At 56.4% G+C, this 13144-nt stretch overlaps 1 protein-coding gene across 2 annotated transcripts in view; it reads left to right on the forward strand.

Moving 5' to 3' along the window:
* The first annotated feature begins 2529 nt into the window (after nucleotides 1-2529).
* LOC136312774 (cadherin-23) overlaps nucleotides 2530-13144 on the forward strand; it is a 75605-nt gene continuing 64990 nt past the window's right edge. For both annotated transcript variants that reach the window (XM_066242622.1, XM_066242623.1), the window contains exons 1-4: nucleotides 2530-2675; nucleotides 3657-3785; nucleotides 4703-4831; nucleotides 5557-5784. In XM_066242622.1, coding sequence (XP_066098719.1) covers nucleotides 5659-5784 — 126 coding nt within the window. In that variant the 5' untranslated portion in view covers nucleotides 2530-2675; nucleotides 3657-3785; nucleotides 4703-4831; nucleotides 5557-5658. The remainder of the gene's footprint in view (nucleotides 2676-3656; nucleotides 3786-4702; nucleotides 4832-5556; nucleotides 5785-13144) is intronic.

Below are 13144 nucleotides of genomic sequence, written 5' to 3' on the forward strand. Positions count from 1 at the left end.
ACGCCTGTCCAGGCAGCAAGCAGGACAGGGACCGTGCCTCAGCTTTTTGCTTGCTCATTTATTCCCCCCAGCAGATGTTCTCATTCCTATTTTCAGCTGAGAAAGTGGAAAATCAGAGAGGCTGAATAACATTTTCCAAAATCACACAGCTAATAAGTGGTGAAGTTGGTCCTGCTGCGAAGCTTGGGCTTGTTGCCTTGTGGTTTGAAAAGCTGCCTAAAGATAGAGGAGTGTGGCTAGGACTGAGGAGAGGGAGAGAAAAGCCTGATTAGGAGGGAGGATGAAATTAATCTCTCTGACAGGATGCAAGGTTCTACAGGCTCCCTCTGGGGTCCTGGGGAGGCAGGCCTGAGAGCTCTGGAACCCCAGGTCCAAGGAAGAAGATGAGGTTTGACCTGGACTGGGATTCCTAACATCTGAGCCGCCTCCTGCCCTACCTCAACCCCTCGTCAGTGAATCTAAGGGGCACTGGTGGCTCCAGCCTCATGCTGGTGGCCGTCAGCCATCTGCCATCCGCCATCCAGGAGCTGGAGGCCGTGCCCAGGCAGGGCCCTCTCTATTCTGACCCTGCAGGAGAAGCCAGAGCTAGACACTAAACGACATGCTCTCTGCATGTAATGTGCATGCTCCAGTCTGTATCTGGGAGCTGGAGATTCCTCTCTTTTCCCCATCTGCCCCCCCCCCCCGCGGGGTCCACCAAGCCCCCTGTAGCCTCCCTGCTTCTGAGCCCTGTTTCCTTCCCTCTAACCCAGATGCGCTAACGAAGAGACCTTCAGGCAGCTTCTGGCTGCCAGATGTGTTGTAGCCAGCCGGCACTTAATTTTTTCTTTAATTTTTATTAATTCTCACCTAATTCCACACACACAGAAACAATGTGTACTCCTAGTTCTTCATGAAAACCAGGAAGCTGTGCCGGGCCCAGGCTGGCACTCTGCAAGCGTCTGGAGCTGATAGCCTCCACCCCTTTAGTCAGGGCCCTGCCTTCCAGTCCCCCCCAGTCCCTGCCTCTGAGGCTCCCCAGGGCCCATACCTTCCAGTCCCCCCCAGTCCCTGCCTCTGAGGCTCCCCAGGGCCCATACCTTCCAGTCCCCCCCCAGTCCCCACCTCTGAGGCTCCCCAGGGCCCATACCTTCCAGTCCCCCCCCCCCCGGTCCCTACCTCTGAGGCTCCCCAGGGCCCATACCTTCCAGTCCCCCCCAGTCCCTGCCTCTGAGGCTCCCCAGGGCCCATACCTTCCAGTCCCCCCCCAGTCCCCACCTCTGAGGCTCCCCAGGGCCCATACCTTCCAGTCCCCCCCCAGTCCCCACCTCTGAGGCTCCCCAGGGCCCATACCTTCCAGTCCCCCCCCAGTCCCCACCTCTGAGGCTCCCCAGGGCCCGTACCTTCCAGTCCCCCCCCCAGTCCCCACCTCTGAGGCTCCCCAGGGCCCGTACCTTCCAGTCCCCCCCCAGTCCCCACCTCTGAGGCTCCCCAGGGCCCATACCTTCCAGTCCCCCCCCCAGTCCCCACCTCTGAGGCTCCCCAGGGCCCATACCTTCCAGTCCCCCCCCGTCCTCACCTCTGAGGCTCCCCAGGGCCCATACCTTCCAGTCCCCCCCCAGTCCCCACCTCTGAGGCTCCCCAGGGCCCGTACCTTCCAGTCCCCCCCCCAGTCCCCACCTCTGAGGCTCCCCAGGGCCCATACCTTCCAGTCCCCCCCAGTCCCTGCCTCTGAGGCTCCCCAGGGCCCATACCTTCCAGTCCCCCCCCCCAGTCCCCGCCTCTGAGGCTCCCCAGGGCCCATACCTTCCAGTCCCCCCCCCAGTCCCCACCTCTGAGGCTCCCCAGGGCCCATACCTTCCAGTCCCCCCCCAGTCCCCACCTCTGAGGCTCCCCAGGGCCCATACCTTCCAGTCCCCCCCCCCGGTCCCCACCTCTGAGGCTCCCCCAGGGCCCATACCTTCCAGTCCCCCCCCGGTCCTCACCTGTGAGGCTCCCCCAAGGCCCATACCTTCCAGTCCCCCCCCCCGTCCTCACCTCTGAGGCTCCCCAGGGCCCATACCTTCCAGTCCCCCCCCGGTCCTCACCTGTGAGGCTCTCCCAGGGCCCATACCTTCCAGTCCCCCCCAGTCCCCACCTCTGAGGCTCCCCAGGGCCCATACCTTCCAGTCCCCCCCCTGGTCCCCGCCTCTGAGGCTCCCCAGGGCCCATACCTTCCAGTCCCCCCCCCAGTCCCCACCTCTGAGGCTCCCCAGGGCCCATACCTTCCAGTCCCCCCCCCGGTCCCCACCTCTGAGGCCCCCCCCCCCACTGTCCCAGCCCCAGCATTTGAGTGTGTGCAGCCCTCCCCACCAGATTCCTAGGAAAACAGTGTGCTTTCTGTAAAGTCAGGGTTGGCCTTGGTGGGCTCTGAAAGCTAGCTGATGTTCCAGAACCGAGTGGAGGTCTGGTCCTGAGTGGACCCCCCATGGGGGACCCTGCTGTTTGGGGGCTTGGGAGGGGAAGGAGGCAGTAGGTCTCTAGTAACACCCCTGCCCCCCACTCAGGTCTACATCACTGTGCTGGATGAGAATGATAACAGTCCCCGGTTTGACGTCACCTCCGACTCGGCCGTCAGTGTGCCCGAGGACTGCCCCGTGGGCCAGCGTGTGGCGACTGTCAAGGCTCGGGACCCTGATGCCGGCAGTAACGGGCAGGTGGGCATCACGTGAAATGGCCCAGATCTCTCTCCCAGTTGGAGGGCGCCATGTACACCACCCTATCACTGAGCAGGAAGCAGGCGTGATCCAGGCTCTTCCCAGCCCCAAGCAGGGCCACCTTGCCCTCCTCCCAGTCCGCTCAGAGAAAGGAGGCAGAGCTGTGCACGTAGTTGACCTGCCAGAGTTGAGTGAACACGGACCCTGAAGGCCAGTCACAGCTCAGCCTGCCACAGTGAACTAAAGGCAGTGGGGACTCAGCTTTCCCTCTGACTCCTCCATCACCTTCTTCCACACACCACACAGCACCTGGCCCCTGTGTGCCAGCGTGGGGCCAGCCCTGAGTTGATGGGAGATGTGGAAGAGCGCACACTCTCCGTGCTTCTCAGGGCTCATCCCACAGCACGAAGCATTCCCCACACTCCAGGCTTGGATGCCCCCACAGCACAAGGAGGGATGAGAGAGCATGCCAGTCTTTGCACTGCTTTGATCCGTCTAATGAATGGGGTGGCACAATTCAAAAATACTAGCAGACCTCCGGGGGACTGGGAGACACTGGCTTTGGGGTCAGAAGCACATGAGTTCTTTGGGGGCACTTGCAAGCTGTGTGGCCAGCGGTGTCATGTTTCTGAGCCTCCTGTCCATGAAGAGAGCTCAGCCTGTGACAGGGTTGTTGTGAGAGCCAGCGTTCATGTCACACCAGGCCACATGCCTGCTTCTAGCAGGGTCTCCAGAAGTGTTCATACTTCCCAGCCTCTGCCCTGGGAAACGTCAGCACATGTGACAGCTGCCTCCTGGCCCCAGTGTGCTGCCACCCCCACCTAGGAACCTGCCACCCCCATTTTGATGGACATAACTATGCACTCTCTTCTCCGATGTCTTTGCTGAGCAGAGGGCCCAGTAGTTCAGGGGAGTGCCCCGTGACCTGACCTGAGCACTTGTCTCCTGCTTCCTGGCCACTCACGCTCTCCTCCCTGACAGGTGGTTTTCTCCCTGGCCTCGGGCAACATTGCTGGGGCCTTTGAGATCGTCACCACCAATGACTCCATTGGCGAAGTGTTTGTGGCCAGACCCCTGGACAGAGAAGAGCTGGACCACTATATCCTCAAGGTGAGGCCCGGCCCCCTCGGGGGTCACCATCCAGGAGAGCACTCGGCCTGTCAGCATATCTGGTCTGTCGCCGAGTTCCGTAGGGCAGGCAGCAAGCACCTCAGAGCCAGGAGCACGACCTGGGAGGGGGCGTCCTGGGAGGGGGCTGCAGCCAGGGCAGGAAGCCGCAGAGGTTTCTGTCCCTGCGGGGAAAGCCAGGAGAGAAAGCCTGGCAGAGCCCTGACTCTTCCACAAACACGGTATGGCAGCTGTTTACTCTGCCTGGGCCTCAGTTTCCCCTCTTATGCAATGAGCAGGAAAACCTCTGCTGAGTTGTGGGATCACAAAGGCCACCATTATTGCTGAGTTGCTGGGGCTGGCAGGTTCCCTGAGGGTCCTGGGGACCCTGGGGCTCTGCTTCTGCAGGAGCCAGAGCCCTGGAGCACTCGTGCTCCCGGGACTGCTCGGTCTGTGGTTAGGACTGCGTAAAGGAGGGTTGAGGTTCCTTCTCTGTCTGCCAGAATTCCGATTGAAGTGCATGGATCAGGAGCCTTTGAAACTAAAGGCAGGAGCCCTGGGTCTGGTCACAGGCCTGAGGTGTTGGTCAGGGGCTGGCACAGCCCAGAACACATTCAGGTGTAGGATTGGGAGGTGAAGACTGGGCACAGCCAAGTCAGATTACAATGAGCTTCTCAGGTCAGACAAGCACTGAGTAAGAATTGTTTGTGGCATGAGGCAGAAGGGAAAGCCTTGGGGAGATCACAGAGCTGGTGGACACCCCCCCACCACGACCACCCCCGCCGCCCAGGGCAGGGATGGCCCAGCAAGTCTGCCTGCTTCCCCAGCCCTCTGTACTGAGCAGATAGCCCTTTGGGACTCCTATTCCTGATCCTGACCCCACTCTTGAGCCCTGACTCCACTCATCCCCCTCCTCGTAGGTTGTGGCATCTGACTGTGGCACCCCTCCACGGAAGAAGGACCACATCCTGCAGGTGACCATCCTGGACGTCAATGACAACCCCCCCGTGATCGAGAGCCCCTTTGGATATAACATCAGCGTGAACGAGGTGAGCGCAGCTCCAGCTCTCATACAGACAGACATCTAGCGCCTGTTTAAGTGTCTGCCTGGCCCACTAATCTCTCAGGTCCCAGGGATGGGGACAGTGGCTCACTCATTCATAGTTCTAGTCCTCATGCCTAGGCTAGGTCCTGGAGTGCAGTATCTTTTTGTGGTAGGAGTGAGGAGGTGAGGGAAAGAAGAAAATGGTGTTCACCACCAACAGCAAACCGAGGTTCCCCCTGGGAGAGCTGTTTTGAATATATCAACTCACTGATTGTGCAGTCCTAAGCCTGAGCCCCTCCCAGAGAAGTCTTGCCCTGGAGTTGCTGGGTTTTATGCCAGATTGGATGCTCATGAAGGCAGAATGGCATAGGGATTAAGAGGCCAGCTCTCGGTCAGCCTCCTGCAATTCAGACCCTGGCTCTGCCACTGACGGGCATGTGACTTGCATGCATTTCTGACTTGCACCTCAGTTTTCTCACCTACAAGTGGGAATGACACCAAGATCTAATGTGTAGGGTTGTAGAGCAAAGTCAGTGAGTTGACACGGCCCTGGAAGGTAGTAGGTACCCAAGAGTGCTCACCACCCTCACCTTTACCCTTCCCCTCATGGCACCACCATAGACAGCGAAGCTTTCTGGAGGCCCAGCTGAGGCTGCTGGGATCCCAGGAGCAGGTGCTAGGCTCTGCTCCCATTGAATCCAGAATAACCACTTTCGTCTCTTCTCCCAGAACGTGGGCGGCGGCACTGCTGTGGTCCAGGTGAGAGCCACTGATCGTGACATCGGAATCAACAGCGTTCTGTCCTACTACATCACCGAAGGCAACGACGACATGACGTTCCGCATGGACCGCATCAGCGGTGAGATCACCACACGGCCCGCCCCGCCGGACCGCGAGCGCCAGAGCTTCTACCACCTGGTGGTCACTGTGGAGGACGAGGGCACCCCCACGCTGTCGGTGAGTGACAGGAGCGGCCTTGGGGCAGGAGAGCGGGTAAGGGGCAGCTGTGCCTTCTGTGGGAGGGAACAAGATGGGAGGGACCGGTGCGCCGTGCAGGCGGTCAGGCCTTGACAGCTCCTTATTGTGCCTTTAGTGCATCGGTTTAGGAGTATTTATGGGGGAACATGCAAAAGCTAGGGTCTCTATTTAGTCTTCTTTACTCACACAGCTTTATGGGATGGTACGAATTGAGCCTGTACCTTGAGCCTTGGCCAGACCCCCTCTACTTGCCAAGCTGGGTGCCTATGGGACCCCACTAACCCATGTGGTGGTGCCTCTGGCCTCTTTCCTTGTTGATGTGATATGCCATCGCAAACGTCTGGTCTAATGCTTGCATGGGCAGGGCTGCTGCCCACGGCAATGGGCAACATTTAAGACTTGCAAGGTTGGAGAAGGAGGTGGGAGCCTGCAGGGCTGGTTGGAGAGACAGTCTGGGGGTCATGGGCTGGGATCAGAGCAACTTGCAGATTGAGAATGGAGACTTGTTAGTACTATGAGCTGTCTACATGATCGTGAGCAAGTCAGAACCTCTCAAAATATCGGTTTTGTCATCTGTAAAGGAAATGATGTCTCTTTCATAGGGTGTTTATGGAATTGAATTAGCTCATGTCTGTGTGGAAGTACCTGGAAAACCATGAGGAGGAGGAGGGTTGTATCAACTGTCTATCACCGCAGTAATGCTGCCTTACAAACCAAGCCAGACAGAGAGGCATAAAACAACCACTGATCTTGCTCCATTCCGCAGGCGGGCAATGTCGACGCAGCTTAGCTGGGAGAGGCTCCTGCTCTCGGCTGTGCTCCCGCATATGTGGTGGGCAGCTGTGTGTGGGCTGGATGGCTCTGCTCTGGGGTCAGTTGCCCGTCAGCTGGGGTGACAGGGCAGCTGCACTACCTCTCCCTCCTCCTCCAGGACACGCGTGTTCACTTGGAGCTAGACAGGGTCCAGGAGGCACAGCAGAGCTTGCAAATGCTTTTGAGGCCCAGGCTGGGAACTGGAACAACGTTACTTCTACTATATTCTGTTGGCCCAAGCAAGTTACGAGGCCAGCCCAGAATCAATATGTGGGGAGATAAACTATCTTTTGAAGGAATGAGCTGTAAAGTCACACTGCAAAGAGTATGGATACAGGGGCAATTTTGTAACCTGTCCACTGTAGGGACCCTGATTGTAAATGAAGCTTCAGCTCTGAACTTCTGCCCCCAACAGGTGTCTCTGTGAGACCCCTCCCCTGTGACGCTGGCACTGTGAACTACAGGGTCAGAGCAGGTCCTGGCTGGGCTCTCTATCTGACGCGTCTCTGGGAAGGCTGGTGGAATTGGGCCAACCCTAGGAAACCACATTCTGAGCAGCCCAGGAAATGGAACTGGCTCTGGGCACCCAGTGGGCATCATCAGCCCGTGGCTGGCCAGCGTCACCACTAGTCACTTCAGCCATATCTAGCAAGCCAAACAAAGGCATATTTACAGGGCACATATAGCTAATTGACAGGAGAGGGCGGGAAGTAGGGTATAATTTTGACGTAACACCTCTAACTGCACCTAGCTTTAGGGTGAATCATCTGGGTCGTCTCTCCAATAGCATTTAGAGATGTGTTTGGCTACAAGTAAGAGAAACTTAACTATGGAGACATAAATAAATCAAAATGCACTCTTCTCACATAACAAAAATTCTGGAGAGAATTGCAAATGTTGATTTTGTGCTCCGGGATGTTAGAGCTAAGGCATCTTTGTCTTTCCTCATGGTGCAAGACGGCTCCTATAGCTCCAGCCATCGTGTCAGCATCAAGTCAGGAAATGACAAAAAGGCAAAGAGCTATACAAGCCATTCTGCCCCTTTATCAGGAAAGCAAAAGGTTTTCCAGAACTACTTTCTAGAGCTCTGCTTATGCCTCATTAGCCAGAAGAGTTTCACATGGGCACTCTAGCTGCAAGAGAGGTTGGGGAAAAATGACGGGATTGTCAGGATGTGCTTATTACAAGAGCAGGGTTCTGTGTGTGAGGAAGAAGTGGAGAACAGATTTGGGGTGCCACCTGACAGCATGTGCCTCATCATGCTCTTCCTCCTCCTGCCCTAGGCCAGTGAACACACCGCCCTCCCCCACAACCCACAGTCCTTGAGTTTCCCAGGGAGGCAGCAGCAAGACCCAGGACATCCTAAAACCCTGAGTTTTAGCGACAGCATCTGGTTTCCTTTTGATCCCCAGAAGAAATAGGGATTTGAGAACTGGGAGATTACCCTAGCTACATTTAACCCCCCAGAATACGTCAGTCACTACCCATGAAGTCCCTGCAAAACTTGGGACCGGTCCACATGGCCAGAAGGTTCCATCTTTTGACGAGACCCTCTGTAGAGACCCAGCCTGGCCCAGTGGAGACCTGTGAGCACTGCCTTTACACACCCGGTCCCTAACGTTCTGCCTTCCCTAAAGCAGGTCTCAGCCGTACCAGCGCCCTAGCTGAATGTGGGAAGCTGGGTGGTAAGAAATGCAGTCTCCCTTTCTCTGCCTTCCTCGTCCTGGCGGTCCCCAGCACTGCTCCCGGAAAACACCTACAGGATGAGTGGGGTTGGGGGTGCGTTTCGCTGAGGCCACATCTGGGGGAGTAGACAGGGTTGGACAAAAGTAGGTTTACAGTTGTGGGTATGCAAAACACAGACTTAATAATACAATAATTAATAATGACATAAGGATAAACTCTATCTTACATACTCACAACTGTAAGCCTACTTTTGCCCAAACCTAGGCTATAAACCACAGTACAGACAATCAGCATCAGGTACCAGCTAGAAAAGATTTGTAGGAGAAAAATTTTGAATCAAAAAGAATCTATGCTTTCATTTTTTTTTTCTGTTCCTTCAGGTTGGGAAAGATCGCTTTTATTTGATTTTTGTAGGGGACACCAGTAAAGAACTGCAGTGACAGTCCCAGGATGTAGTTCATTTATAGTTTATTCATTCATTTATTCAGCCATTGTTCTCCAAATGCCTGCTGTATGCCAGGTGCTAGAGATTACACCTGAAGGCAACATGGTCCCTGCCGCAATGAAATGCAGCTGAGTGAGGGATGCAGCAAGGATAGCCGTGTGTGGGGCCAAGGCACAGACGGGGTGCTGAGGAACACTGGCAAGGGTTTGGGAGAGGCTTCCTGAAGGAGCTGACACCTGGGCTATCTTGTCTGTCAGTCACAGCACAGCAAAGGGGAAAGCATATTCTGGTTCCAGGAATCAGCCCAAGCCTAAGAGCACGTGATGATCAGGGCTGGGTTTAGGGAGCCACAGGCAATTCAGGCTGGCGGCACATTCAGAGCTGGGCTCCCTCTCTATGTATCCTCCCTATGACCTTCTGTCCGGGGCATGCCCCAAGGGCTGCTCCCACTAATTTCCTACGTGTCCCCTCTACTCCCTCCTGGCCCAGGTAAGCCAGGATAAGGATGGGGCAGAGCTGGCAAGCTAGGGCCCTAGAGCCAGTGTCCGGTCAGGATTGGCATTTGCCTCCAAGGAACACTAGATCCTTGAAGATTTGCTTCCATTGACCAGACTCTCAGCTCTGAACAGTGAATACCCCAGGGTCATGAGTGCCAGAGGTAACCAGAGGAGGGCTCTTTTCTGCTATTGGGCAGATTCACTGGATGGGTATTCGAGGAAGTAGCTCTCCCAACCCTCCCGTGCCAGCCAGAGCCCGGGCAGCATCAGACCAGCCGTGCTGAGGTTCCAGGAAAGGTCACCATGGTCTAATGGGGGGAGTGAGTGGACACAACCCTGCATGTACATATCTGTCTACAGACACCAAGCTGACCCACCTACCTATATTCCCACCTACAGTTCTCTGCCTGGTTTAAGCCAGCCCTCTCCGGCACTGGACCAACCTTCCTATAGACAGGGGCAAGTAAGAGTCATTCATTCCTTCATTCATTCATTGCCAGATACATGCCAGGTCTGTGTTAAAGGCTGTGAAGTCAGAGATGAGTTGGGCATAGTTTTGCCCTCAGGGCGCACAGTCTAGTGGAGGAAATGGACATGTAACAGAGTTGACACTCTATGATGCGATAGAATGCTAGGAGTTTACAGCCAAGAGCCAGGGAAGGTTTTCTGGACAAGGCATCATTTGTATCCATGTCTTAAAAGATAGGGCTCTGTAAGTAGGGGCCCTGGGATTCGCCTACCAAAGGCCTCCCCCAACCCAAGAGAAATCCTGTATCTGAGCCCTCACATCTCTTCTTCTTTCCCTGGGCCATCCACCGCCCAGTTTCCTGAGAACTGGACATTCCTGTGAACAGCCTAGACTGTCCCCACCCAGCTCTCAGCCCTATATCGCCCAGAGCTTGGAACAGCTATGCGGCAAAGGGCATCTGGGCCAGCCCAGGCCTGTCGCACAAGAGTATGTCACCTGGCCGGGGTAGTTATTGTACAGTCCCAGCCCTCAGGGGTAGGTATTGTACAATCTCAGGCCTCAGGGGTAGTTATTGTACATTCCCAGCCCTCAAGGGTAGTTACTGTACAATCTCAGCCCTCCGGCTAGCTGCACAGGCAGAAAGGCTGGGCTTGGGGGCAGGGTGTAAGTGGCCATCAGGGAGGCCCCTGCAAGAGGAAGGGCCGGGCCCAGGGTGGAAGGACGGAAGGCAGCTGTGAGGTCAGAAGCTGAGCCTCAGCCACGGAGGCACCTTGCAGGGGGCTGGGGAGAGGGAGGACCTGAGCAGGCCTTTCTGCCACACAAATCACAGCCAGCAGGCTAGAAAATCCCAGATAACCAGCCCTAACTTCTCAGGCTGGTGGGACCTGCAGAAGTCACCTATCCAGGCAGAAGGATGGAGAATCTACCTACTTCTGGTTCAAGAATCACCAGCAATAGCTCCATGAAAGTCTGTGAGCTGGGGACACTGCTCTTGGCAGCTCACCTCATATCCTTAGGGTTGAGGGCTCCTCTGTTTATTAAACTTGAACTTTGCTTCTGTTTGGGAAGTCTGCTTCCCCTGGCTCAAGCTCAGGAAACCCCAACCTGGGTCCTTCCCTGTGCTGCCCTCCAAGTAGGCTGGCCTTCGCTGGCCCAGCATGACTAATCTCACACCCTTCCCTTAGCCCTGCTCCTTGAGAGGTGTGCACGCAACCGGCTCACCTGCAACCGGCTCAGTTCCTCCAAGAAACACAGGGGCTCTGCAGATAGCTGAGAGCTTCTCCCTCCCGCCTCCCCTGCTGCAGGCGAGGAGAGCACACGGGCCACCGTGCTTGCCTGCAGCTTCAGGGTTGCCAGGCAGAGAGGGCTGTGGCAAGAGCTGATGTGAAAGGAATGGAGCCAGGGGCCTGTGGGCACAGACACCGCCCCAGGGCTGTGGTATGCACGAGAAGCAAGCCCAGTGCAGCCCTGTGATGCCATTCCGTTCAGTAAAGAGGAAGGAGCGCAAGCCTGGGAAGCAGGAAGCTGAGGCTTCGTCCCAGTTCCTCATTCACAAACCGTTAGAAACCTCAGTTTCCCAATGCAATAAATGGGGACAGTAAAGCCTCCCAGGGTTTTCTGGTCTGTGAGGGGGTAATCAAAGAAGTAATCACACATCGGAACGTGTTTTGAGAAAGCACGAAGTAGTAAAACAAAGGGCACAGATATGGCACATCCTGCCACTTCTCTGTCCCGTGCCCGAGGCAGCCATTGCTGACCCAGGTCAGCACTTTCTCACTAAGCTATATTGACACCTCAGAATCCCCCTCAACATACGTCCTAGGAAGCCGTGTCAACAGATCAGAACTGCAAAACAAAATGAGCCCTCTTCCTCCTGGCCTGCACGGGCCCAGGGAGTGATCGCTGTTAAAGGGATTCCACCAGGCTCAGGCACAGCTGCTAGGGGCTAGAGCTGGTGGGAAATCAGAGGACCCTGCCAGTTGTGAGTGCTCCAAAGAACAGAACTCTGGCATCCTGGTTCAACCCATCACCCAGCGGCCATGCTTCCGTTATCAGTTCTGCCGTCGAGTTCGAAGGGCAGGCCGTTATTGGACACCCGGCATCCTGGAGCACACCATAACGCTAACCTCAGTGTCCAGGCAGTAAAGAAAGGCAACCGTGCGAAGCCGGTACAAGGGAAGGGGCTAGACAGTGCGTGCTCTCTGTGCGCTCTCTGACAGACGCTCAGCTGGGCTGTGAGGATCCGCTTCTTGGGAGGCCTTTGTACCCAGCATCCTGGCTAGCAACCCCAGTTCCTCTTTCTGCCCACTGTTGTGCCCTTTGGGTTCCCTGAGCAAATCACAACCAAGCCTCAGCACATTCAGGCCGGCCCTGGAGTGCTTGAACTGACATCAGTAAGGCTTCTTCCAGAAGGCAGGGCTGCAGTGTGCACACTGGGATGGAGGGTAACAGGGCCTCTGCAGCGCCCAGCCTGTGTCCTCCAGGGTCTCCTCCACTGCAGACTGCTCCCTCAGAAAGGCAGTGCACAGCTCCTCTGCCCCGGCCGCTGCCTCCAGCGGGAAGCTCTGGCCAGGCAGAAGTGAGGGCAGCCTTTTGAGAAGTAGGCCCAGTGGTTCTGCACTGCATCCCAGAGCCCATCACCACAGTCCCCCTGGATGGGCCAGCCTGACCCAACAGCAGCAACTCCAGCCACCTTTGTGGCCTATTTCAAGGAGTGTCAATTCCGATCCCTTAGAGGGACTAGAAGCTGGTCCTCATTAAATGTAAACGTGGGGAGATGGGTTACAGGCCCCAAAATTCCTGACACAGCTCTTCCCAATGACTTACTGCCTAACAGCACAGTTTCCCTCCCAGAGCCTCAGACGGGGCTTATGCCTGAGCCTCCCACCCTGCAGCTGACTTCTGCAGGCCCCAAACTCCTCCCAACTCCCTGGGAGGCAGGCACCATGTTCCCACTCCCCTACTCTGTTCCATGCTCCCCAGCTCACAGGTGCTGAGCCAGGGCCCATAGGGACCAGCCACTGGGGCTGCAGAGGTCACACTGCCCCAGGGGTGAGTGCAGAGGCGCCTGGTCTTTCTTCTATCCCAGCACCCCCCTCCCCGGCAGCGGCAGCAGCAGGGAGTGGACCTTTAGGGCTGCTGGGGGTGGGGTATGTGGTCATGGATGAAGATGGAGCCTGGAGCTCAGAGTAAATTTCACTGAAAACAGGAAACCACGAAACTGAGGTGCTGGTGCTTAACTTGTAAGGGTCCAGAGAAGAAGGGCTCGAGGCCATGCAGGAGGAAGCTGGGGAGGAAGTGTGGTGGCTTTCTGCTCTGGGGCCTCCTCCCTGCCTCCACACAGCAGCCAGCCTGGGTCTGGCAGCCAAGTTCTCACAAGTTATCTCTGCCTCCAGGGCATAAGCTGAGGCTGGGCCGGGCCAGGCTCCC

This window comes from Saccopteryx bilineata, chromosome 9 (genome assembly GCF_036850765.1).
Source record: "Saccopteryx bilineata isolate mSacBil1 chromosome 9, mSacBil1_pri_phased_curated, whole genome shotgun sequence".
NCBI classification, from domain to species: Eukaryota; Metazoa; Chordata; class Mammalia; order Chiroptera; family Emballonuridae; genus Saccopteryx; species Saccopteryx bilineata.